Source organism: Balaenoptera acutorostrata, chromosome 21 (genome assembly GCF_949987535.1).
Source record: "Balaenoptera acutorostrata chromosome 21, mBalAcu1.1, whole genome shotgun sequence".
Lineage (NCBI taxonomy): Eukaryota > Metazoa > Chordata > Mammalia > Artiodactyla > Balaenopteridae > Balaenoptera > Balaenoptera acutorostrata.
In genome coordinates this window covers 3,812,570-3,840,017 of record NC_080084.1, presented here as the reverse complement: position 1 = coordinate 3,840,017, position 27,448 = coordinate 3,812,570, and the positions used below count along the sequence as shown (strand labels likewise).

At 43.4% G+C, this 27,448-nt stretch overlaps 2 protein-coding genes across 7 annotated transcripts in view; one reads left to right on the top strand and one right to left on the bottom strand.

The window, feature by feature from the left end:
• INTS10 (integrator complex subunit 10) overlaps window positions 1-16,719 on the top strand; it is a 37,859-nt gene extending 21,140 nt beyond the window's left edge. For 2 of the 4 annotated variants that reach the window (XM_057537280.1, XM_057537281.1), the window contains exons 11-18: window positions 567-649; window positions 1,377-1,529; window positions 4,232-4,340; window positions 9,176-9,255; window positions 10,372-10,534; window positions 11,395-11,488; window positions 14,150-14,227; window positions 16,331-16,719. In XM_057537280.1, the coding sequence (XP_057393263.1) occupies window positions 567-649; window positions 1,377-1,529; window positions 4,232-4,340; window positions 9,176-9,255; window positions 10,372-10,534; window positions 11,395-11,488; window positions 14,150-14,227; window positions 16,331-16,487 (917 nt within the window). In that variant the 3' untranslated portion in view covers window positions 16,488-16,719. The remainder of the gene's footprint in view (window positions 1-566; window positions 650-1,376; window positions 1,530-4,231; window positions 4,341-9,175; window positions 9,256-10,371; window positions 10,535-11,394; window positions 11,489-14,149; window positions 14,228-16,330) is intronic. The other 2 variants (XM_057537282.1, XM_057537283.1) reach the window with 1 other exon arrangement.
• The window catches only part of HGSNAT (heparan-alpha-glucosaminide N-acetyltransferase), a 66,919-nt gene continuing 54,385 nt past the window's right edge, over window positions 14,915-27,448 (bottom strand). For all 3 annotated transcript variants that reach the window (XR_009006508.1, XR_009006509.1, XR_009006511.1), the window contains one exon: window positions 14,915-17,253. The gene's annotated coding sequence lies outside the window, so the exon portion shown is untranslated. The remainder of the gene's footprint in view (window positions 17,254-27,448) is intronic.

Here is a 27,448-nt window from a genome sequence, read left to right as displayed (position 1 = left end):
CCGTTACTTTCCTCCTGGCCAGTGGACAGTTGTCCCTGGCCTGCTCCTGTCACGTGCCTATACAGACCCCTTGTTTGATGTGTCATGTCATAGTTTCTAAGTAAACATTGCATCATCCAGTTCATCCTTGTCACATCTAGAATGGTGAATAGGTATGTGACTTTTGGAGGGGATGTTTTTCTTTAGGTATAAATCGACTTAAAAAAATGAGTGAAACTCTTAGTGTCATATATTTATTACTTTAACTGGGTGAAAGCAAAGCAGTTTAAAAGATAAAGTAATGTGTGAAAAGCATTCTGAGCAGCTGCTAGCATACGATGTGTGCTTAGTAAGGGTTGGTGCCTAATAAGATTATTGCTTGTGTATTACTGGTAAGTATTCTGCCCTAACTTTACTATCTAACTGAAAGTCCAGACCATTGTTTTAGAAATCAAAGTCTAAAGTTACATCCATTTTTTGGTAATTTGTTTCTCTCTGACTATTGTTCTGTTGGTGGGTATGTCAGTTTTATTCTCTGCTTCTGTGTTACTTATTTCTGGTAAATTAGCTTTTGAATTCTTGCTCAGAATTTACAAGAATTTGTTTGGCGTGGAAGACGGATACTTGGCTTTGGTTGAGAATCTTCCTCAATGATGTGATCATCTATCAGGTAGTGTGTGTTTAAGTACCTGTGTCTTGACAGGACCACGGTTGCTGCGAGCATCTTCAGCGTGAAGGTGTGTGCGTTTCCTCCTGCTCTGAAGGCAGATGTTCTGTCTTCACTGGTGAGGGGATTGTGGTCCGTTTTCAGCTGAGAACAGCTCCGGATGGCAGGCCCACATCTGGGTTACTTTTGGGGGGTCCAATCACACCCCTCTATAAAAGTAAGAGTTTTATTTCTCAGTGAAAGACAAACACTGCTCACCCCTCCTCTCTGCTCTGGGGGAGCCCTGCTGCCTTGCTCTGCTGTCCTCGAGCTACTTATGCCCAGAAGGGAGAGGGGATTCAGTAACGAGAGGGAGAGCTTCCAACCCCTGTTGTTGAAATGAGCAGGTTGCAGCTTCCAGCCTTCATGAAGGAGAAATGGTATTAATAGTAAAATATTCATAAAGAAGTGGTATATCCAAAATGTACTCTACCAAAGAGCTTGTGGCATTTTATTTAGTCTCAAGAATTAAGACTAGAAAGAAAAATCTTTGTATTTATGAAGTTCCCCTACAGATCCTCCACGTAGCTTTAGCTAAGTTGGTTTGATTCTGTAGCTAAGTCTCCATTCCCTCCTCAAATGATTAAGCACAGGTGCCTGATTTGTGGTTGCTTGCTTGCTAGTGGCATAATTAGCTCTGGAGATTCTTTAATGGCTCTGTGTTTTCCTCCTTGCTGTGTGACTTTCCAAGGGTCAATATAAGAAGGCCATAGCCAGCCTGCACCACTTGGCAGCTCTCCAGGGACCACTTCCTCAGCCACAGATCTCGGGACAGGGGACCTTGGAGCATCAGAGGGCGCTCATCCAGCTGGCGACCTGCCACTTTGCCTTGGGGGAGTACAGAGTGAGTACTGGGTGCCTGGCACGGGGACGCACAGGCACACTCGGCGACCCTGGGGCTTTCTTTTTTTTTTTTCCCAGAGTGGCTTTTTAATTCAGTGCATGTTTACTTGAAGCTTGCTCTTTCTGCCTAGATTTTATTATCTAATCCGCTGGTAAAAAGCTTAGTGATGCTGTTTAATTTCCTCCTTTCTATAGCTTCCCTCAAGTTAGGCTTCCATACTTTTCACATTTCCCGCTCATTATTCCATTTGTTGGAAGATGATTTTTACTTTCTTGCCTGGAATCCCTTTAGAGTGCAGTTAGTCCTCTTGTACGTGGACAGAAGAGGCCTTCACCAAGTGGGAGATGGAGATTCACAATAGCTTATCTGAACCTCAGGTTCTCTTTTTATGTGGTGGTGGCACCTGCTAGGGGTGTTGCAGGAGCAGCTGTGTGAACAGACCTGTCTTCTCTGTGCTGTGAGCCCCTCCTTGCACGGTGGCCGCACAGCGTCGGTCTGCAGTAAACACCTGCATGCGGTGAGCGTGATCAGCACAGCTTTGTACGCAGTTACTGGATAGATTCAAGTCACACCTTAACACACAAACTCTCATTTCTTCTTGTCTCTCTATATGTTAAGTTGATTACTTTGGAATTAAAAACCCTAAATTAAATTTTTTAACTTGAACTTGGAAATATGATTTATAATTTGCCGTGATGAATTTTAGAAAGAAAAAGTCAATAAGTATGTGAAGTATGTGCATTTAAAGTTGAAATGCTTTTCTACCATCACTTATGTCGTCAGGTGCCTAATTCTAAGTTTCAGTTGATTCCTTTTGAGAACTTAAGAGAGCACATAGTTATGCACACAGATACACATGTGTCGTGTAGAATTAGGCAGCCGTGCACGGTACTGCTGTTCTGCATTGTACGAGGGAACGTACAATAAACTGGTAGATTTGATTAAGCTACGCAGACTCATTCTCTCTGAGGGCTCCTGTTACCACCTCCATGCGGGTCGCTTTTAGGCTTTCATCTTTGGTTTCTACCTTACCCGATTCCTGAGTCTCTGACTGCCTGTCTTTGGCTGGGACTCAGCATGTCCAGATGTGCGTTTCCTTAGTTCTCTGGACCTTAGACACCACCTGTCAAGTCACAGAGACTCTTACTCAAGCTGGTCCTTTTGTCTCTTCCAGGATGGGGCACCAGTGCTTTGGGCATAGTGCCTTTTATTTCCACTGCCACCACCCTAACCCACGGCTTTTAACTGAGGTTGTTGCCTGTAACCATTTTTCCAACCCTATAAGTTACGGTCAACTCTCTACAACATTGCTGTCATCATTCCATTTCATCGAGGTGTTGACTTCCTGGGTGCCCCAGGGTGGGATCCCCGTGTTCAAAGACATCTAATTTGAGTTGGAGAGAGAAGTGAAGGTGTTTATGTAAGACAGTTAAAAATCCGGTGCCAGCGGTTTGCCTCAGACCTGTGCACAGCAGTCATTCAGGGAAGGGTGGTTTCACCCGGGCCCGCACCCTCCAGGAAGGATTTACGGGAAAGCCTGGCTGAAGCTGGGTATTGAAGAATGGCAGCATATGATTCTGAGTTAACTCCTGGTCCCAGTACTCGCTAGCGCCGTGACCTGTCTAACTCCAGGGTTCAAGTGCTTAACTACCCAGCTGCCGACCTCTCAAAGCTGGAGCTTCACGACCCTGTGGCCGCGGGTGGCTCTGGATGTGCCAGGGTGCCGAGCCCTCAGCCCCAGGCAGTTAGCTGTGGCTTGAGCAGCTAAGCCCCGGGTCATTTGCTGCCAGCTCTGAGCAGCCTTACAAATACTATTTGCTGGACGTGCCAAGACATGAAAAAGGTTGGGAAGCATGGATTTAAGATTCCCCGTCGTCATCTGTAAAATGGGGGTAGTAGGGGGTTGTGCCTGACACACAGGAAATGCGCCCTCAGCCGATTCTGACTGTTACTACTGGAATTGGATGGGTGGACAGAAGGTGATGCCCTGCTCTCTGTGGCTCGAGACCACCTGCTCCGTGGGGCACCTGGGGCCGCCTCTCATCCACCAGCATGTCATCGGTCCAATTTCGTGTCTGTTTCCTAAACCATGCCCTCCTTCCCCTCAAGGGAATTGCCAAAACCAGTAGAAAGCCTTCCCCACGTCTTTCTCTCCGCCTTTGAAAACCCGTTTTTCTCTTTTCCGTATTTCAGATCCTGCCCCCCTTTAAGGCTTAGATCACCTTCCTGCCTGAAATTTTTCCTGCTACTTTCCTGCCTGTGTGTGTTTCTACTTAGTTTTAAATTATGCTCTAAACATACCATTTTAGTCCGCCACCATGTGTCCCATTTTGTTAATTTTTCTATTCAGTGAGTTAGTAAATGTCCTTAAGATGGGGACATACTTCTTTTGGATTCCACTGTGCTGTGAAACACTTTGGTAGTTTAGTTAATACTTGATTAATTTTTAAGGTTTGTTCTTTTGTTTTTTAACAGTGAAGAATGAGTTAGTGTTCCCTGAACAGTCTAGTATATGGATTTAATCTTAGTTATTTTTCTACACTCGGTGTCAAGCAGGCAGTACTGGTCACGTGGCGTCCTGGGGCCGTGCGCCCGAGCTCTGTGCACAGGTGGCCCCACTTGTGCTGCAGAGGTTTTAGTTACCTAGATTTGGTTTCAGTCAGAAACTTTCAGTTAGTTCCTTCTGGTCTTGTCTTCTCTAGATGACGTGTGAGAAAGTCCTTGATTTGATGTGCTACATGGTCCTCCCCATCCAGGACGGAGGCAAGTCACAGGAAGAACCCTCAAAAATAAAGCCCAAGTTTAGAAAAGGTACAGTGACAAATTTTATTTTTATTTTATAGAAATAGCTTTAGGACCTAAGGCTGGGAATTTTTTGTAATTCCTGACAACATAATACCACGTGATCTGCAGAGCTTGACAAATTGTATAAGAAGCGAAGTGCTCGCCAAGCTTTTCGGGGCTCTCATTTCATAAGCAGCCATAAATCTGTCCTTTTTCCAAAGTTCTCATCAATTTCTGAGTTTGTTGTCTCTTTGAAGAATATCAGTGAGCTCCTTTTCCTGTCTTTACCAATTCTAGGAAATCTTGTAATAATCAGTTGAAAAGGATCTCTTAGCATGTCTCTCTTGGGCTGTTTTGAGCTTTACCTCAAGTTGCTCATTGTTGAAAATCTACGTAAATTGAGCTGTGATGCTTCATAGGAAAGGAAGAGAGCCCCACTGTCATGATCTAAGTTCCATCTTAGAAGTTGGAAAAAGATAATCTGTCAAACCCAAGCCAAGTAGAAAAGGGGGAATAATAAAGACAGGAGCAGAAACTATTGCAATAGAAAAAAATAGAGGAAATTAATAAAGCAAAAAGTCGGTTTTTTGAAAAAAATTAATGAAATTGATGAACCCCTAACAAGATTGACCAGGAAGGTAGTAAACACAAATAACCAATATCAGGAATGGAAGAGGGAGTGTCACTCCAGATCGTGCTGAAATCAGAAGGACAGTAAGAGAATAGGTTGTGAATAACTTTATGCCAATAAATTTAACAATTTAGGTGAAATGGAAAGAATTCCTTGAAAAACACAACTTACCAAAACAGACACAAAATGAAATAGAAAATCTGAATGTTTTATATCTATCAAAGAAATTAAATTTGTTGTCAAAAACTTTCCCACAAAGAAAACTCCAGGCTCAGTTGGCTTCACTGTGAATCTTGTCAAGCATTTAGGAAGAAATAACTCCAATCCTGTACACACTTTTGGAGAAAATAGAGAAAGAGGGAACACTTACCAATTCAGTTTTTAAGACCAACATAACCCTGATAGCAGAACCAAACAAGAGAAGGACATTAAAGGCCAGTGTCTATCATGATCATAGATTGCAAAATTCTTAACAAAGTATAAGCAAATACAGCAATATATAAGAAAGGTAATACATAACGGCCAAGTATACCGGGAATGCAAAGGTGGTTTAACACAGGAAAACCAATCACTGCAGTTCACCACATTAGCAGATTAAAGGAGAAAAATCATGATTGTCTTAATAGATGCAGGCAGAATTCAATTATGTCTGCATTTATCATTCATGATTTTTTTTAAATCTTAGTAAACTAGAGATAGGAGGAAACTTCCTCAGCATCATTCTTAACTATGAAATATTGAATGCTTTCCTCAAGACCAGCAGCAATACAGGGGGTGTCTGCTGTCAGCACCTCAATTCAACATCCTGGAGATTCTAGCAAACACAACAGGCAAGAAAAAGAAAGGTTGAAAAAGAACCGTTTTTGTTCACAGCTACATATTTGGCTATGTAGAAAAGCCAAGGAATCTCCAAATAGAATAACATCAAAACCCATAAAATACTTAGGGATAAATTTAATGAAAGATGTGCAAAATCATGTTTGTAGGTTAGAAGACTCAATATTGGTAGGATACCAGTTCTCCCCAAATCTCTCTGTAGATTCAATGCAATCCCAATCAAAATCCCAGCAGACTTTTTTTTTTAATAGAAGTTGACAAACTGATTCTAAAATTTATATGGAAATACTACAACAGTTTTGAAAAAGACTAACAAAATTGGACAAGTTACCCTACCTGATAGCAGGGTTTAATATAAAGCTACAGTTATCCAGACAGTATTGGCATAAGATTGGAGAATCGAGAAATGGACCCACATAAGTATGGTCAAATGATTTTCCATGAAGATGCCAAAGTAGTTCAATGGAGGAAGGAAAGCCTTTTCAACAAATGGTGCTGGAACAAACGGATCTTCATGTAGAAGAAAAAAAGATCCTCACCTCCTACCTCACATTATTCACAAAAATTAATTTGAGCTGGAGCAGAGACTAAATGGAAAAGCTAAATGATAACTTTTTTTAGAAGAAAATTTCTTTGAGACTGGTAGTAGGTTTCTTAGGACACTAAAAGCTTTCTAGAAGACAAAAGCATGAGAGCTTTTTTTTTTTTTTGACAGTTTTGATACTTATTGGGAGTTCATTATACTATTCTGTTTACTTTTTATATGTTTGGGATTTTCCACAACCAAAGGTTGAAAAAAATAGATATAGCCCAGACCCCTTCAAAAATTAATATCTCTGTGGAACTGAAACAGATTAGGTGGGTAAGACTTGACCTAGCAGACATCAAGACTAATTTTAAAGTGTAGCATTGGCGTAGAGATTGACCCCAGGAACAGAATAGAGAACCGAGAAACTGGTAGCATTACAGTTCAGTGGAGGAAGAATGAATATATCCCAATAGTGGTACTGGTACAGTTGATGATCCAAATATAAAAACGACAGAAAAGAGATTCCTCCTTCATACTACACAAGAACCCTTTAAATTTTAAGATTTAAATATTAAAACTAAAGGGCTTCCCTGGTGGCGCAGTGGTTGAGAGTCTGCCTGCCAATGCAGGAGACACGGGTTCGAGCCCTGGTCTGGGAAGATCCCACATGCCGCGGAGCAACTGGGCCCGTGAGCTGCAATTACTGAGCCTGCGCGTCTGGAGCCTGTGCTCCGCAACAAGAGAGGCCGCGATAGTGAGAGGCCCGCGCACCACGATGAAGAGTGGCCCCCGCTTGCCACAACTAGAGAAAGCCCTCGCACAGAAACGAAGACCCAACACAGCCATAAATAAATAAAAATAAAAATTATAAAAAAAAAACTAAAACTTTTAAACTTTGAGAAGAAAATACAGAAGGCGATCTTTGTTGCTTTCTAGTTAGAGAAGGATTTAGGCTACAAAGAGCACATGACATAAAAGATTAGTGAATTTGATCACGTTAAAATCAAAATACCAACAAAAGATATTATGATCAGTGAAAAGCTATAGACTACAAGAAAATTGTCCAGCACAATTTATATATTTATATACTTATATATTCAACAAAAAATTAGTATCCAGAATTTTGAAAGAGCTCCTGTAAGAAACAAATAACCAACCCCCCATAGAAAAATAGGCAAAAAATATGAACAACAGATTCACAGAAGCCAAATGGCCAAAAACTACTTGGAAAGATTCTCCACCTATTATTAATACAGGAAATTCAGATTAAAACAATAAGCTATCATTTTCCATCAGGATGCAGAGAGTAAAGGGTGGCTGTATTGACTGTCTAGACGTGAAGATACGCATCGCCCACGTGCTTCTGGAAGGCGCATAGATTCATATGGTCACTTTGGAGAGCAGTTTAGCAGTACCAGGTTGCACATCTCACTACCTGGTTATGTGCCCCTTGCAGGTATAGACTTTAGATCAGGGATCTCCAAACTTGGGCCCTCAGCTACTGGGTCATGAATTTCCAATAGAAATTTTCTTTTTTAATGAGGTAGACTGTAACAGTATTATTAAAATGAATGTATCTCCACTAAAAAGGGTAAATTTTATTTCACGAACCTTTTGTTTTAGACACACAGTTGACCCTTGAACAATGCAGGAGTTAACCCAGGGGCTCAGACCCACCCCTCCCCGCAACGGTCGAAAATCTGGTGCTGCTCTCTGCCTCAAAAACAGGAATTGACCAATGACTCAGCCTAGGGCAGGAAGCTGGAACAGTTTGGATAAAATCAGGGCTCAGACCGCAATCCTTTTGATTCCACATGTTGTGATCTCTAATCCAATACAAACTTTTCCCCACACTTAGTTCATTTAGAGATCTGTAAGATGAAAATGCAGATACTGTATTTACTGAAAAATCCATGTGTAAGTGGACCCGTGCAGTTCAGACCTGTGTTGCTCAGGAGCCAGCTGTATGAAATGTGTAAGTGCATGTGCACAGGGTCCCTACGTGAAAAGCGTATTTATTTCTTGCTACTTCTTGCCTCTTGGGTAGAGAAGGATTTAGGATAGAAAGAGCACACAGCATAAAGGAAAGGACTGTGGTCTTGGTTTGAAAAACAACCATTGCTTAAAGTTTTTTCCACAAATGCACAAGAAAATATATATAAGAATGTTTATTTCAGCATTGTTGGTAATAGTGAAAAATTGGAAATCTCAGTGTTCACCATAGAAGAATGGGTAAATCAGTTGTGGTCAATGTAACCAACAGAGCGCTACATAACGCAGAAAACCAATGATCTAGAGCCACAGATATTAGTACCAAAAACAATCTGCAGAAAGATACGTACGCTATGACACCATTTATATAGTAGAATGAAAACACGCGAAACGTTTCTCTGTGGTGCGTGAATATAGATTCCTGTGTTAAAAGCAGGCAGTGTGCACAGGAATGATGAACCCCCATTCAGAGTAGCAGTCTTCTCTCAGGAGGGAGGCAAGGGTGGCATCAGAAGAGGAGAACTGAGCTCGCGATGCTTTACATTAAAATCTAAAACTAAAGCAGATGCCAGCATTTTATACAGCTGAGTGGTGAGCACTCTGGTGTTTGTAGTAATCTCTGTCATTTTCTATGCATTTCAAATGTTTCATAATAATAAGTATTTAAGCAACTTTAGAAATTTAGATTGAGAAATGAAATCCAGAGACGATTGAAAAACCAGTTTCACCTTCACTCAATGTAATTGTGATTTAACTGTGTTGAGACCATGTGATTGTTGCTTATCCTTTTCCTTTTAAGGAAAGCACTTTAAACATTGGCTTCTCAAAGCTCTTTTCTTTGCTACTAACAAGTATATTGTGGACTTTTCTTAGGTTCAGACCTGAAGCTTCTGCCTTGTACCAGCAAGGCTATCATGCCCTATTGCCTGCACTTAATGTTAGCTTGTTTTAAGGTAAGCGTCACATTGATTAGTGTAAAGGAAATTAATTTGCAAGATTGTTGTGATGATCTGGAATGACATGAATTGAGAGCCTTAGGCACAAATGTTAGTTTAGTCCTTTGAAAACAGGTTGGTGTAGTGAGGAAAGCACATGGGCAAGGAATTAACAAATATTTATTAAATATCGACTGCACTAGGCAAAGATGAGTAGGAACTAATCCCCATCCTCGAGAGGTTTACGGTAACAGTGGGACAGATAATTTACAGGTAATAGTGGGGTGGTTACGCAAATAGCCTCGCCTGTGGTAGTGTCCAGTAAATATTGTATGAATTAGCCTGCAAGTCAGGATATATTAGCTACAGAAGAAGGGAGCACAAGTGCTGTTGGGCTCATGGAGGGATGTGAGTTCATTATCACAGGCGTAGGGCGTGAGCACGAGCGTGTGCAGAGGCCCAGCAGAGCCAGGGAAGTCTGAGGACCGGGCTGTGGGGAGCGGAGGCCTGGGGCGGACAGGCTGAATTGTCTACGAAGGCTCAGGAGCAGCGGGCAGCAGTATCCGGTCTCCCCTTCAGGGCGGTAATTCCCAATCCTGACTCTTGATCTGAAGCACTGAGGCGACAAACAATTTGAAGTGACTTCAGGCACAGCTGCCGGTTTAGAACCAGAAGCCCTTTGACGGCTTCTCACTTCACACCCCTGCGGCCTCCTTCCTGTGGCTCCCGCCGGCCTTTCTCCCCAGTCCCACGGTCTCCTCAGACCCTCCTGTCTAAGGGGGCCTCTCGCCCGCCCTCCATCCACCCCTGGCCCCTTAAAAGAAGTCCCCAAATTCTCCTCTGTTGCCCAGACCGCTCACCTTCCTCGCGCCCTCATCCCCGCGCTCAGAGCCTCGGGCCCACCCTGCGTGTCCCGCTCCCGCCAGGAGGCTCACGAGGGTGCCGGGGGGCCGGGTTCTGAGATCGGGCCCCTCCTCGCCGGCAGCGGTGACATTTGCCAGGCAGGCTTGACTTCTGCTGTCCCTTCTGACTGGTGACCTTAGTCACGCACTTCCCTGTAACAGCATTTTGGGGGAAGTGGTATCGGGTGTGTGTGAGATCACCCCGTGACTCCCTCCCCTCTGTGTCCTGCAGCTGAGAGCCTTCACAGACAGCAGAGACGACATGGCGCTGGGGCACGTGATCGTGCTGCTTCAGCAGGAGTGGCCGCGGGGAGAGACCCTTTTCTTGAAAGCCGTCAATAAGATTTGCCAGCAAGGAAACTTCCAATATGAGAATTTTTTCAATTATGTTACAAGTATCCTTTTTCTTGTTTGAGCAGAAGAAATGCTTGGTACAAAAATGAACCATTTGGGGCAGGAATAATGGTTTTGGTGATTTGGGGGAAAAGGAGAAGGAATGGTGACTTAAAATGGGATTGTGGCAGCTGGTTTTGTGAAAGTCATGAACGGCTTCAAAGAGGAATCAGGAACGTGGTCAGCCCTGTTGCATTTTCCACTTCAAGTGGCTTCTTAGGAAGGTACCCAAGGTGCCTGAAGTAAGGGCCTGCAGGCTCCCTGCAGGCCCCGAGTGACTGCTGGGGCTGTAGACTGTGATTCTCCGTTGGCCTTCCTCTGGGAACAGGGCCCCTGGGGTCTGGGGTTACAACAGCAGCCGTCACAGGCCCGCGGGGCACCCGCCAGAGAAGCTGCTCCACCCAGCACTGGCTTTCGTGATGGGGAGCGTTGTATTTCCTCCTGTTGGTTAGGGAAAGGTCTGGCGTTCATACTTCATTGCTTCTCGTAATACATTATTTTTGAGTCGCAAGGCGTCTGACATCCCTGTCCAGGTGCCTAGAGCAGCATTTCTTAACCTTTAGGCGGGGGAAGGGGGGCGGTGTGTATAGCACCTCTTCCGCCTCTTTCATTTCTTATTAAGAAAAGAAAAGATGCTGCTCTTGGGACCCTATAGGCTCTGCTCAGTCAGCTACCTGAGAAACGTGTTTCTCTTTGTGAGGGCGCTGGGCTGGCATAGGGACCGCTGGGTTTGGACTCAGGCAGCGCTGGGTTGCTGGTGCGGTCGCCGTGGGCAGGGCACTCCGTGGCTGCGAGCCTGTCTCCTCCTCCAGGAGAGCAGGGCTCCAGGCTTTCTCACGTGGTTCCCTGAATCTGGCCTCAGATATCGACATGCTGGAGGAGTTCGCCTACCTGAGAACTCAGGAAGGTGGGAAGATCCACCTGGAACTACTACCCAATCAAGGAATGCTGATCAAGTAAGGGCACCGTCTCCTGCTCTCTGTGCTGAGTGCCCGCCTGCGTGTGCTTGTAGGAAATACCTGTAAATGTCTGTGGCTTTGAAACAGTCATTAGAAAGGAATCCAAACCTGGTCTCTGTTTTGGAGAGTAGATTTGATTCCGGGAATCCTTTTGAAAGACTTGGCATTTCCTTAACTACATTTCAGATAAAACATTATTTTAATTGGGGTTGTTCTGTCACTTTTGATACTTACTTCACTAGACGAAAGTCTTATTCATGGTATCTTTTCCGTTCCAAAACTTACAGACTGATCCTATAATTTCTGATTAGAAGTAGGGTGCTTTTCATTAAGAAAAGCCATGCTTAACTAAAGTTGAGCCAGACTGGGAAAAACTGCAGACCTAACTTCCACACTGTACTTGGGCCTCAGTGTTGACTGAAGCCCTGCTGAGCACCTGCCCACTCAGCAGGGTGGGGCTTGGTCTTGGCACTCCCCACTCCCGGATGAAGTCAGTGACCATTTATGATTTTTAAATGCCCTTGCTTCTGCCCTTCAGTCCTCATTGCAGTTTGGACAGTACATCCTCTGTGCTGCAGACGCCTCGCGTAGTGTGATGTCCATACTTCCTCCTCTGCGTCCTGCACGTTCAGCGTGTGTGGGTCAGGATCAGAGTCACTGCAGGAGACCGAACCCCGAGTGAGAAGAAAGTGTTGCTGAGGCTGACAGATTCTCCTTTTTCCCTCACTTGTGAAAGGGACGAGTTTTCAGTGGAAAGCCAAAATCCGCATCTCACTCTGTCTTCGGGGAGTGTTGTCGAGAGGGAAGTAAGAGGTGTCCCTCTGGACTCCCGTAGGCTCGGGGCTGGGACATCCAGGCGGCACAGTGTCCTGTCAGGAATGGGAAGGTGGGGTGCTTGTCCTTCACCTTGCAAACGTTACTAAAGATTCTGAGCATTTGACGTGAAAGCGCAAGACCTTTGTACGTCAGCTGGCTCAGGCGGGGGACCAGACACGCTCATCTTCCCACGCCGGTAGCTCCCCTAGAACGTGGGGAAAATAATTGCATGACTCAAAATATTCTTCACCGTGCTTGAGAGTAAAGCTGGCTTTTTGACACAGAAGCCTAGGTAACCCCTTTTACGTTGTAATTTCCAGGTTTTGAGGCTGGGCACACAAACATACCTTTAATAGCTTTTTCTTTAATTCCCATTAATGCTCACCATACAAATTGTCATAATATGGAGACAACCTCAGTAGAATCAACTCCGTTTACTTAGATTAAACCTAAGTTTAATAATCCTCACACTAGGTAACGCTTAGCTGTGAATGTGAGAGAAGAGGCTGTCAGAAAATCAGTGATTGAGTCTCAGACTTCATTCTACTGAACCTGTCTTCTCCAGCCAGTTTTTCTGAGCTGCACAGTGACACGGGAACATGCAGACAAGCCCTCGGACGAGGAGTGGAGGCGAGGGCTGTTGGACACCCAGACGGTGTCCTTAGTTAAAGAAACCCTTAATTTCTTCTAACTCCCTGTAGAAGACCATTAAGTCTCTTAGGAAACCTGCTGTTCCATCAGTTTGGAAGCAGGACTAGGGGCTGTTGCTTAGTGAGCTGACAGTGTGAGTCTCGGGGTTCATTTGAAACCTGCCTTTCAAATTTCTGATGAGAAACTACCGCGGAGAAGCGGGCCGCCTGAGACAGTTGAGGTATGGTCGGGATCTTGAGTAAAACTGTCACATTCCTTTTCCCTTTGGGTTGCAAACAAATTGTCTGAAGCCATTGTGGACCTTCTGGGGGGCCCTCCAGCCAAGAGCAGAGGTGCAGGGAGCAGAGTCCAGCCTTCCTTCGGGTGAGGCTGTGAGTCCGTCCTGGTTGTGGCGTCTGGGCTGCAGCAGGTACGGTACCAGCACTGAGGGCACGGGGGCCTGACCGGCAGGAGGGACGAGCTCTGATTCTTACCTACACGTGCTGCTCTCATGTATTTTGGAGTCGAGAAATGCTTCTGTGCTGATGCTTGCAGTACCCTGGGTGGCACAGAAACCCATGTCCTGTGTGTGCCCCGAACTGGGTGCGCAATGACGCTCTCAGAGGTGATCACCCGGCTAATGTACTCATTTCTGTTGTTACAGAATCCCGCAAAGCCATGGCCCGGACTCTTGTTTTCCCCCATCTCTGCCTTTTCTCAATACTTTTTGAAATTTAAACTCAACCTTTCTTTGTCAAAAACATTGCCAGCCTCTCCAGTCCTCTTGAAAGGGCCTCTTCAGTCTGGGGCTTCAGTCCCATCAAAGATGGTTCTAAAAAGTCACGGGTGTCTTTCTGGGATCGGCATGGACGTGGCAAGCGTGGAGAGCAGACGCGCTGGATTTGAGACTCTCTCCACGGCCGTTCCATGGCATCTCCCCGTCCTCTCCCCTGGCGCTTGCTTTTCATGCCAGATCTCAGCGGGCTGAGCCGGGGACCGGCAGCCGAGAGGCCTGGGGACCCACGTGGGCCACAGCCGTGCAGCGGGGGGGACTGGTAGCCTCTGTCCTCCCAAAACAGCTGCCCAAGGCCTGAGGCTGGCGGTTCTGTGCAGCCTGCCCCCCGTCTCATGCCTTTTCTCTGGAGTGTTGTTTTTAAGTGCAGGCTGAGTCGGTGTGGGTGTTTGAATGCCGCTGTTTGCTGTTTTTTAAAGGCCTTCTAGCCCTCCCATGGGGTTACTGCAGCAGGAATTCTTACCTGTGCTTCAGCCCAGCATACAGACTGCTGACAGGTACCAAGTGGACACACCTGCTCATAGTGTACTGTTTGTCGACATGTTTTACTGCCCATGGTTTTCAGCTCTTTGTTCCTCAGTGCTCTTTTTCATGCTTTATTTAATTTTTTAATTTGTTCTGCATTCCTTGGCAAACCATCTGGTTGTAATATTGTAACATTTCTTATTTTTTTCCATAAGTTGCCAGTGTTTTTGTGTTCAATTTAAAAATCATTATGGATCTGGAAATAAGTGAACGTTACATAAAACTATGTAAGACTAAGTGCACATTAGATTAGGCACTAAATTATGATTCTCTTTTGGTAAAACATAAGGCATTCGATCCTAAATATTTAAGGATGCTGAAACTTATTCTAAGTAAATTTTTATTCTCAGATTTTCGTATTAGTGGCCAGTGTTGAGGTCTTGGTCTAAATGGGCATAAGCACAGTATCTTCCTGCCACTGGTACTGTTTTTTTCCGACCTTACCTTTCCGGATTGAAAATATTTGGTAGGCTAGAATGCTACATTTACTAGTTGACTTATCCTGGTCTTAAACCACAAAAGCTAATTCGTCCTCTTCTTCATCCAAACTTGCCAGAGGGATAAAGACTCTGATAGAAATACAGTTGAGTTGTACCGCTCTTCATATATGGAAACAACACCTTTGGCCTGTGACCAGCAGGACACAGCATTTTTTTGCATTTTTACTAGTATTAAGGGGAGCGTGTGCTTGGAGCCATCCGTGCCCTTTAGTTCGGTGTCTGCAAATACCAGTGTCTTTCAGTGGGTCAGAGGGAGGGCTCCCATTTGGGGTTGCAGCCTGGGTCCCCCAAGAGCAGTATCTCAGGGCAGCATAAAGGGGCTGCATGAGCTCCCAGCGGGGCTCACTGACACTGTGTACTTACTTCTGAGTCACCAGCCGGACCTGATTAGAGACATCCACAGAGAACTGGCTGTGCTGTCTCACTGTGTGGTTCTGTAAACTGTCCACAGGCGTTGTAGGCTGTCCTGTAATATCTTACCCTTCTAACAAAGCCTGTTCTGGTTTTCTTTTCCCTTCTGTTACATTGCAACTTTCTGACTTCTGTTGTACTTATTTTATATAATTCAAGTTTTAAAAACAGAAACAGTTTAGAGTGGTTTCAACAGTTTAATCTTGGCCAGTACCTAAAAATGTAATTTTAAATTCCTGTGACTGTGTCTTAGGGAAGTAAGGCAGTGGGAGTGGGGGATGGAGGTGGCTTCTGTTTGTCTAAATTTACCCAATTACTGACTGGTAGTTAAAACGCCTTTCCTTTTGATTGAACCCATTGAATTTTGCTAGGTTTTTCTTTTGCTTCCTTCATTTTGGTGTTTGGAGTTTCCTGGGGTTTCCTCTGTAATTTCCTTCTCTGAAGCCCACCCTCCAGGGCGTCGTGAAGGACGCACCTGTGCTCCCGCCGGCCCGGCCCGGCATGCAGGGAGGGCTCCCGGGCCCCAGCAGGCCCTCAGGAAGCTCTTCATCAGCGACTCTGCTTCTCTCTCCCCGCTGGTGCCGGACTCTTGTCTTGGGGCCCCAGCTCCTCCTGCTTCTTCGCAAACAGACCTGGAGGAGCTGTCCCGTCCCGGCACCGCAGGGAGAGAGGCACGCTTGTGGCCGGTGCTGTGCGGCAGCCGAGCCTTCCTGAGCCTGTCCCAGGGCACCGGCCAGGGGCCGCGGCCATGGCCACGCTCGCTCAGGCATCCTCCTGCCGCTGCTGCCTCTGCGCTCAGCTGGCCTGGCGGGACCCGAACGGTGTGGCCGGGGTGGTCCGGACTCCATCAGCCCCAAGTAACTGAACTGTGCGTGAGTCACAGCGGGAAGCACAGCGTCAGGGCTGCAGAAGTTAGAAGCCAAGCAGGCAGCATCTCGCCAAACACGCGATGTTTAGAATAGCCTTTTCCTGAGTGGGGAAGACGGCTCTCCGGCTTTAAGTCTTTCTGAAGAGGAACGGGCAGTGGAGGCTGTTTGGTTGGGGCTTTTTTCTTTTTTAAACTTTTCGCTAGATTTGAGGCAGCCCGTTCTCCTGCCCCAGAGTCACTGACCTGTGCTGCCGTGCTAACTGTGGCGTCCGTTTGTTTCCCTGTCGCCGCCCCAGGCACCACACGGTCACCCGGGGCATCACCAAGGGCGTGAAGGAGGACTTCCGCCTGGCCATGGAGCGCCAGGTGTCCCGCTGTGGGGAGAACTTGATGCTGGTGCTGCACAGGTTCTGCGTCAACGAGAAGATCCTGCTGCTCCAGACTCTGGCCTGACCGGTCCTCCCGCCAGAGGCAGCCCACAGCCGCGGGGCTCTGGGGAGACATAAAGCGCGGATGAGCGCTGCCGTCGTCGCTCTTCAAAAGGAGAAGACCAGCGGTGTTTTAACTCATTGGTCGCTTAGAAGTAGTTCCCAACAGTCCAAGAAGCTATTACTATTTTTGTCATATTTTGTAATTTTTGTAAAACAAAACAACCTGTTTTGTAAATAAAATCATCCTAAATTTGTGGGGTTTTTTAAAATTTTATTTTTAATTCTTAGAGTTTCTGAACAAGAGTGTACTTTACTTAAAAAGGCATTTCCTTCCATGTTCTCCAGATTTTCTTTTCCATAGTTAGTTAGGTTTTGGTGAATATCACATATCAACAGAATGCTAGACCTTTTCCTTCGGGAAGTTTTAACATCAAAAACCTTTGTGCCAGGATGAACTTGAGTGAACTTCCACTGAAGGCGCCATGAGGGGCCATGGGTGGGGGTCCTGCCCAGTGGCCTGTGGAGGGCGCCTCCCCTGCCCGTCGGCTGCTGTCACCTGGGTGCCCTGAGCCAGACAGCCTGGCCTCCGGCCTGGTTCTGCCCAGCCCTTTACTTGCCATGTACCAGGGACAGGTTCATGTCCCTCAAGCTTGTCATGGGAAGTACAGGCACTGGCCCTTCCCTCCCAGCTGGCTGTAAAGACAGTGACGTGACACGCTTGGGATGAGGCCTCGCACTTCTAAGCACAACACTGGGGTCAGGGGTCAGGTTCATTTCTTCTGCTGTTCCTGAAATATAACAGGTAAGCATCACATGAACAGTTGTTTCTGGGGGGATGTAAGAATGAAAGAGCTAAAAAGTTGTTCAGTTACTGTTAGTGAACCAGGCCCATTGGCCCAACATGCAGCAAGCCAAACGCTGAGAGGCCAAGGTTTGCAGCTGAGAAAGACTATTCCTAAGGCAGCCAAGCGAAGAGACAGGAGAACGAGTCTCAGGTCCGCCTGCCCGAAGGCAAGGGGCTTGGGGTATGTGTGTTGTGAGCAGGGTGGTCTCAGGAGTGGGGACAGATGAGGTGTTGGGTATTCTGTGCTGGGGCATCTGGGCCCGTGCGTCTGCACGTTCACAGTGGAGGCACCGAACACCATCTGAGGGTGGAGACTTCTGGCGGCAGAGGCCATTCATGGGAACCCCCAAGGCCCAGTTTCAGGAGCAGTGGTCCCAACCGGTCCTAGCCAGCTCACATCAGGCAGGAGCTGATTACAAGTTCCTGGGCTACGGGAGGCTGGGAGGTGTGCATTTAGAGAGGAAGAAAAGAAAAATAACCAAAGTGAGCTTGCTCAGTGAAAGCAGGCCACAGGGGTTTTTAAGCTGTTCCCTTTGCTGCTGTTCTGTAAGAGAAGCTCGGGAACTTCCGTTAGTCGCCAGTCTCTGTCAACCCTGTGGGGCATGGTTTCATTACTGTGCACAAAAATTTTAGAAATCTTTTCTATATAAGACCCTTTTATAGATTTATTAAAATCGATGGGAAACTGCAACAAGAGAAGCCACCACAATGAGAAACACGTGCACCACAACGAAGAGTAGCCCCTGCTCACTGCAACCGGAGAAAGCCGTGCACAGCAACGGAGACCCAATGCACCAAAAATAATAATAATAATAATAATTTTTAAAAAATCAATAGGAAAGAAAAGACGGTGAGGTAGAAGGACTTTGAGCTCACCTCCTCTCATGAGCACACCAAAATCACAACTGCTGAACAACCATCAAAGTAAAAGACTGGAACCTACCAAAAACAGATGTTCTCCATCCAAAGACATGAAGAAACCACAATGAGACAGAAGGAGGGGTGCACTTGCAATATAATCAAATCCCATACCACCCAGGTGGGCGAACCACGAACTGGACAATAATTATATTGCAGAAGTTCTCCCACAGGGGACTTCCCTGGTGGCACAGTGGTTAGGACGCCGTGCTCCCAATGCAGGGGGCCCAGGTTTGATCCCTGGTCAGGGAACCAGATCCCACATGCATGCCACAACTAAGGGTTCATGTGCCACAACTAAGGAGCCCGCAAGCTGCAGCTAAGACCCAATGCAACCAAATAAGTAAATATTTTTTAAAAAGTTCTCCCACAGGAGTGAGAGCTCTGAGCCCCATAGCATTTGGCTTCGAAGGCCAGTTGGGCTTGACTGTAGGAGCTCCACAGGACTAGGGAAAACAAAGACTCCACTCTTGGCACACACAAGGTCCTGCGTGCACCAGAACTCGGGGCAAAAGCAGTGACTTCACAGGAGCCTGGGCCAGACCTACCTGCTGGTCCTGGAGGTTCTCCTGGGGAGGTGGGAGGGGGCGCATGTGGCTCTCTCTGGGGTCATGAAAACTGGTGGCGAACACATCAGGGAGTGTTCACCTGTGTGAACTCTTGCTGGAGGCAGACATTTTGCTTGGCTTATTAGCACCAAGACCTGGCCCTACCCAACAGCCTATGGCTCCAGTGCTGGGATGCCTCAGGCCAAACCAACAGGAGGGGTAAACAGCCCCACCCATCAACAGACAGGCTGCCTAAAGATTTCCTGAGCCCACAGCTACCTCTAGACATGGCCCTGCCCACTAGAGGGCCAAGACCAAGCTCCACTCACCAGTGGGCAGGCACCAGCCCTTCCCACCAGGAAGGCTGCACGAGCTGCTAGACCAGCCTCATCTGCCAGGGGGCAGATACCAGAAGCAAGAAAACTATGATCCTGGAGTCTGCAGAACTGAGTCCACAAACGCAGATCAGAACCTACTCTGGGACCAGCTGGTCCCTGGCCCTTGGGTGATGAGAGGGGAGTGTACTTCTGGGACACATAGGACATCTCCTACAGAGGGCCACCTCTCCAAGGTCAAGAAATGTAACTAACCTACCACATAAATAAAAATGCAAACAGAAATGTAAACAAAATGAGACAGCAAAGGAATACATTAGAGATGAAGGAACAACATAAAACACCAGAAGAACAACTAAGTAACGTGGAGATAGGCAATCTACCCGAGAAAGGGTTCAGAGTAATGGTCCTAAAGATGATCCAAGAACACAGGAAAAGAACGGATGCAGAGAGTGAGAAGTTACAAGAAGTCTTTAACAAAGAGAAGATATAAAGAACAGGCAAACAGAGTTGAAGAATACAATAACTGAAATGAAAAATACACTAGAAGGAATCAATAGCAGAATAAATGAGGCAGAAGAACGGATCAGTGAGCTGGAAAACAGAGTAGTGGAAATCACTGCTGCAGAACAAAATAAAGAGAAAAGAATGAAAAGAAACAAGCACAGTTTAAGAGACCTCTGGGACAACATCAAATACACCAACATTCACATGTATTATACAGGAAGGAGAAAAGAGAGAGAAAGGGCATGAAAAATATTTTAAGAGATAATAGCTGAAAACTTCCCTAACATGGGAATGGAAACAGTCACCCAAGGCCAGGAAGCACAGAGCATCTCATAGAAGATTATCCCCAGGAGGAACATGCCAAGACACATAGTAATCAAATTGACAAAAATTAAAGACAGAGAAAATATTAATTTTAAAAGCAACAAGGGAAAAACAACAGATAACAAAGGGGAATCCCATAAGACTATCAGCTGATTTTTCAGCAGAAACTGCAGGCCAGAAGGGAATAGCACAATATATTTAAAGTGATGAAATGGAAAAACCTACAACCAAGAACACTGTACACAGCAAGGCTGTCATTCATATTCGACAGAGAAATCAAAAGCTTTACATACAAGCAAAAGCTAAAAGAATTCAGCACCATGAAAGCAGCTTTACAACAAATGCTAAAGGAATTTCTTTAAGCAGGAAAGAAAATGTCATAACTAGAAACAAGAAAATTATGAAATGGGAATGCTCACCAAAACATACAGTAAAGGTAGGAAGTCATCCACACACAAATATGATATCAAAACTGGCCACCGTGAGAAGAGGAGAGCACAAATGCAGGAAATGGGAATTGCATTTGAAATTAAGAGACAAGCAACTTAAAACAATCTTGTATATATATAGACTGCTGTATCAAAACCTCATGGGAAATGCAAACCAAAAAACTACAACAGATATACACACAAAAAAGAAAAAGCAACCCAAACACAACACTAAAGATGGTCATCAAACCACAAAAGAAGAGAACAAAAGAGGAAGGGAAGAAAAAAGACCTACAAAAACAACCCAAAACAATTAAGAAAATGGCAATAGGAACATACATATCAATAATTACCTTAAATGTAAATGGATTAAATGCTCCAACCAAAAGACATAGACTGGATGAATCGATATAAAAACAAGAGATGAATATGCTGTCTACAAAAGACCCACTTCAGATCTAGAGACATATACAGACTGAAAGTGAGGGGATAGAAAAAGGTATTCCATGCAAATGGAAATCAAAAGAAAGCAGGAGTAGCAATACTTATATCAGATAAAATAGACTTTAAAGATTGTTACAAGAGACAAGGACACTACATAATGATCAAGGGATCATCCAAGAAGAAGATAAAACAATTGTAAATATATATGCACCCAAAACAGGAGCATTTCAATATATAAGGCAAATGCTACACTAATACAATAATAGTGGGGGACTTTAACACCCCACTTACATCAATGGACAGATCATCCAGACAGAAAATCAATAAGGAAACACAGGCATTAAATGACATATTAGACCAGATGGACTTAATTGACATTTTTAGAGCATTTCATGTGAAAGCAGCAGAATACACATTCTTTTCAAGTGCACATGGAACATTCGCCAGGATAGATCATATGCTGGGCCACAAAGCAATTTTTGGTACATTGAAGAAAACTGAAATCATATCAAGCTTCTGACCACATCACTCTAAGATTAGAAATCAACTACCAGAAAAAAAAAACTGCAAAAAGCACAAACACATGGAGGCTAAACAATACACTACTAAACAACCAATGGACCACTGAAGAAATCAAACAGGAAATTAAAAACTACCTAGAGATAAAATGAAAACATGATGATCCAAAACCTGTGGGACAGAGCAAAAGCAGTTCTAAGATGGAAGTTTATAGCAATACAATCCTACCTCAGGAAACAAGAAAAACCTCAAATAAACAACCTGACCTTACACCTAAAGCAACTAGAGAAAGGAGAACAAACAAAACCCAAAGTTAGTAGAAGGAAGGAAATCATAAAGATCAGAGCAGAAATTAATAAAATAGAGATGAAGAAAACAATAGAAAACATCAATGAAACTAAAAGCTAGTTCTTTGAGAAGATAAACAAAATTGATAAACCTCTAGCCAGGCTCATCAAGAAAGAAAGGGAGAGGGCCCAAATCAATAATATTTGAAATGAAAAAGGAGAAGTTACAAATAATACCACAGAAATACAAAGGATCTTAAGAGACTACTATGAGCAACTATATGCCAGTCAAAAGGACAACCTAGAAGAAATGGACAAATTCTTAGAAAGGTACAATCTCCCGAGACTGAACCAGGAAGAAACAGAATACATGAACAGACCAATTACACCTACTGAAATTGAATCTGTAATTTAAAAACTCCCAACAAACAAAAGTCCAGGACCAGATGACTTCACAGGCAAATTCTATCAAAAATTTAGAGAAGAGTTAACACCCATCCTTCTGAAACTATTCCCAAAAATTGCAGAGGAAAGAACATTTCTGAACTCATTCTATGAGGCCACCATCACCCTGATACCAAAACCAGACAAAGATACCACCAAAAAAGAAAATTACAGGCCAATATAACTGATGAACATAGATGCAAAAATCCTCAACAAAATACTAGCAAACCAAATCCAAGAATACACTAAAAGGATCATAAACCATGATCAAGTGGGATTTAAGCCAAGGATCAAGGATTTTTTCAATATCTGCAAATCAATCAGTGTGATACACCACATTAACAAATTGAAAAATAAAAACCATATGATCATCTCAATAGATGCAGAAAAAGCTTTTGACAAAATTCAACACCCATTTATGATAAAAACTCTCCAGAAAATGGGCATAGAGGAAACCTACCTCAACATAATAAAGGCCATATATGACAAACCCACAGCTAACGTCATTCTCAATGATGAAAAACTGAAAGCATTTCCTCTAAGATCAGGAACAAGACAAGGATGCTCACTCTCACCATTTTATTTTTTTTAAAATTTTATTTATTTTTTTATACAGCAGGTTCTCATTAGTTATCCATTTTATACATATTGGTGTATACATGTCAATCCCAATCTCCCAATTCATCACACCACCACCCCCACCTCCCGCCACTTTCCCCCCTTGGTGTCCATACATTTGTTCTCTACATCTGTGTCTCAATTTCTGCCCTGCAAACTGGTTCATCTGTACCATTTTGCTAGGTCCCACAAATATGCGTTAATATGCGATATTTGTTTTTCTCTTTCTGACTTACTTCACTCTGTATGACAGTCTCTAGATCCATCCACATCTCTACAAATGACCCAATTTCATTCCTTTTTATGGCTGAATAATATTCCATCGAATATATATGTACCACTTCTTCTTTATCCATTCGTCTGTTGATGGGCACTTAGGTTGCTTCCATGACCTGGCTATTGTAAACAGTGCTGCAATGAACATTGGGGTGCATGTGTCTTTTTGAATTATGGTTTTCTCTGGGTATATGTCCAGTAGTGGGATTGCTGAGTCCTATGGTAGTTCTATTTTTAGTTTTTTAAGGAACCTCCATACTGTTCTCCATAGTGACCGTATCAATTTACATTCCCACCAACAGTGCAGGAGGGTTCACTTTTCTACACACCCTCTCAGCATTTGTTCTTTGTAGATTTTCTGATAATGCCCATTCTAACTGGTGTGAGGTGATACCTCATTGTAGTTTTTTTTGTTTTTGTTTTTGTTTTTGTTTTAATTTTATTTATTTATTTATTTATTTTTGGCTGTGTTGGGTCTTCGTTTCTGTGCGAGGGCTTTCTCTAGTTGTGGCGAGCGGGGGCCACTCTTCATCGCGGTGCGCGGGCCTCTCATTATCGCGGCCTCTCTTGTGGCGGAGCACAGGCTCCAGACGCGCAGGCTCAGTAGTTGTGGCTCACGGGCTTAGTTGCTCCGCGGCATGTGGGATCTTCCCGGACCAGGGCTGAAACCTGTGTCCCCTGCATCGGCGGACAGACTCTTAACCACTGCGCCACCAGGGAAGCCCCTCATTGTAGTTTTGATTTGCATTTCTCTAATAATTAGTGATGTTGAGCAGCTTTTCATGTGCTTCTTGACCATCTGTATGTCTTCTTTGGAGAAATGTCTATTTAGGTCTTCTGCCCACTTTTGGATGGAGTTGTTTTTTTAATATTGAGCTGCATGAGCTGTTTATATATTTTGGAGATTAATCCTTTGTCCGTTGATTCGTTTGCAAATATTTTCTCCCATTCTGAGGGTTGTCTTTTCGTCTTGTTTATGGTTTCCTTTGCTTTGCAAAAGGTTTTAAGTTTCATTAGGTCCCATTTGTTTATTTTTGTTTTCATTTCCGTTACTCTAGGAGGTGGATCAAAAAAGATCTTGCTGTGATTTATGTCAAAGAGTGTTCTTCCTATGTTTTCCTCAAAGAGTTTTATAGTGTCTGGTCTTACATTTAGGTCTCTAATCCATTTTGAGTTTATTTTTGTGTATGGTATTAGGGAGTGTTCTAATTTCATTCTTTTACATGTAGCTGTGCAGTTTTCCCAGCACCACTTATTGAAGAGACTGTCTTTTCTCCATTGTATATCCTTGCCTCCTTTGTCATAGATTAGTTGACCATAGGTGTGTGGGTTTATCTCTGGGCTTTCTATCCTGTTCCATTGATCTATATTTCTGTTTTTGTGCCAATACCATATTGTCTTGATTACTGTAGCTTTGTAGTATAGTCTGAAGTCAGGGAGTCTGATTCCTCCAGCTCCGTTTTTTTCTCTCAAGACTGCTTTGGCTATTCGGGGTCTTTTGTGTCTCCATACAAATTTTAAGATTTTTTGTTCTAGTTCTGTAAAAAATGCCATTGGTGATTTGATAGGGATTGCATTGAACCTGTAGATTGCTTTGGGTAGTATAGTCATTTTCACAATATTGATTCTTGCAATCCAAGATCATGGTATATCTCTCCATCTGTTGGTATCACCTTTAATTTCTTTCAACAGTGTCTTATAGTTTTCTGCATACAGTTCTTTTGTCTCCCTAGGTAGGTTTATTCCTAGGTATTTTATTCTTTCTGTTGGAATGGTAAATGGGAGTGTTTCATTAATTTCTCTTTCAGATTTTTCATCATTAGTGTATAGGAATGCAAGAGATTTCTGTGCATTAATTTTGTATCCTGCAACTGTACTAAATTCATTGATTACCTCTAGTAGTTTTCTGGTAGCATCTTTAGGATTCTCTATGTATAGTATCATGTCATCTGCAAACAGTGAGAGTTTACTTCTTCTTTTCCAATTTGGATTCCTTTTATTTCTTTTTCTTCTCTGATTGCCGTGGCTACGACTTGCAAAACTATGTTGAATACTAGTGGCGAGAGTGGACATCCTTGTCTTGTTCCTGATCTTAGAGGAAATGCTTTCAGTTTTTCACCATTGAGAATGATGTTTGCTGTGGGTTTGTCGTATATGGCCTTTATTATGTTGAGGTAGTTTCCCTCTATGCCCACTTTCTGGAGAGATATTATCATAAATCGGTGTTGAATTTTGTCAAAAGCTTTTTCTGCATCTATTGAGATGATCATATGGTTTTTCTTTTTCAGTTTGTTAATATGGTGTATCACATTGGTTAATTTGCATATACTGAAGAATCCTTGCATCCCTGGGATAAATCCCACTTGATGGTATATGATCCTTTAAATGTGTTGTTGGATTCTGTTTGCTAGTATTTTGTTGAGGAATTTTGCATCTATATTCATCAGTGTTATTGGTCTGTAATTTTCTTCTTTTTGTAATATCTTTGTCTGGTTTTGGTATCAGGGTGATGGTGGCCTCATGGAATGAGTTTGGGAGTGTTCCTTCCTCTGCAGTTTTTTGGAGGAGTTTGAGAAGGATGGGTGTTAGCTCTTCTCTAAATGTTTGATAGAATTCACCTGTGTAGCCATCTGGTCCTGGTATTTTGTTTGTTGGAAGATTTTTGATCACAGTTTCTATTTCATTACTTGTGATTGGTCTGTTCATATTTTGTTTCTTCCTGGTTCAGTCTTGGAAGGTTATACCTTTCTAAGAATCTGTCCATTTCTTCCAGGTTGTCCATTTCATTGGCATAGAGTTGCTTGTAGTAGTCTCTTAGGATGCTTTGTATTTCTGTGGTGTCTTTTGTAACTTCTCCTTTTCATTTCTAATTTTATTGATTTGAGTCCTCTCCCTCTTTTTCTTGATGAGTCTGGCTAATGGTTTATCAATTTTGTTTATCTTCTCAAAGAACCAGCTTTTAGTTTTATTGATCTTTGCTATTCTTTTCTTTGTTTCTATTTCATTTATTTCTTCTCTGATCTTTATGATTTCTTTCCTTCTGCTAACTTTGGGTTTTGTTTTTTCTTCTTTCTGTAGTTCCTTTAGGTGTAAGGTTAGATTGTTTATTTGAGATTTTTCTTGTTTCTTGAGGTAGGCTTGTATTGCTATAAACTTCCCTCTTAGAACTGCTTTTGTTGCATCCCATAGGTTTTGGATCGTCGTGTTTTCATTACCATTTGTCTCTAGGTATTTTTTGATTTTCTCTTTGAATTCTTCAGTGATCTCTTGGTAATTTAGTAACGTATTGTTTAGCCTCCATGTGTTTGTGTTTTTTACGGTTTTTTCCCTGTAATTGATTTCTAATCTCATAGCACTGTGGTCAGAAAAGATGCTTGATATGATTTCAATTTTCTTAAATTTATTGAGGTTTGATTTGTGACCCAAGATGTGATCTGTCCTGGAGAATGTTCTGTGCACACTTGAGAAGAAAGTGTAATCTGCTGTGTTTGGATGGAATGCCCTCTAAATATCAATTAAATCTATCTGGTCTACTGTGTCATTTAAAGCTTGTGTTTCCTTATTAATTTTCTGTTTGGATCATCTGTCCATTGGTGTAAGTGAGGTGTTAAAGTTCCCCACTATGTTTGTGTTACTGTCGATTTCCTCTTTTATAACTGTTAGCAGTTGCCTTATGTATTGAGGTGCTCCTATGTTGGGTGCATATATATTTATAATTGTTCTATCTTCTTCTTGGATTGATCACTTGATCATTGTGTAGTGTCCTTCCTTGTCTCTTGTAACAGTCTTTATTTTAAAGTCTATTTTATCTGATATGAGTATAGCTACTCCAGCTTTCTTTTGATTTCCATTTGCATGGAATATCTTTTTCCATCCCCTCACTTTCAGTCTGAATGTGTCCCTAGGTCTGAAGTGGGTCTCTTGTAACAGCATATATATGGGTCTTGTTTTTGTATCCATTCAGCAAGCCTGTGTCTTTTGGTTGGAGCATTTAGTCTATTCACGTTTAAGGTAATTATCGATATGTATGTTCCTATTACCATTTTCTTAATTGTTTTGGGTTTCTTTTTGTAGGTCCTTTTCTTCTCTTGTGTTTCCCACTTAGAGAAGTTCCTTTAGCATTTGCTGTAGAGCTGGTTTGGTGGTGCTGAATTCTCTTAGCTTATGCTTGTCTATATAGCTTTTGATTTCTCTGTCAAATCTGAATGAGATCCTTGCCGGGTAGAGTAATCTTGGTTGTAGGTTCTTCCCTTTCATCACTTTAAGTATATCATGCCACTCCCTTCTGGCTTGTAGAGTTTCTGCTGAGAAATCAGCTGTTAACCTTATGGGAGTTCCCTTGTATGTCATTTGTCGTTTTTCCCTTGCTGCTTTCAATAATTTTTCTTTGTCTTTAATTTTTGCCAATTTGATTACTATATTTCTCAGCATGTTTCTCCTTGGGTTTATCCTGCCTGGGACTCTCTGCACTTCCTGGCCTTGGGTGGCTAT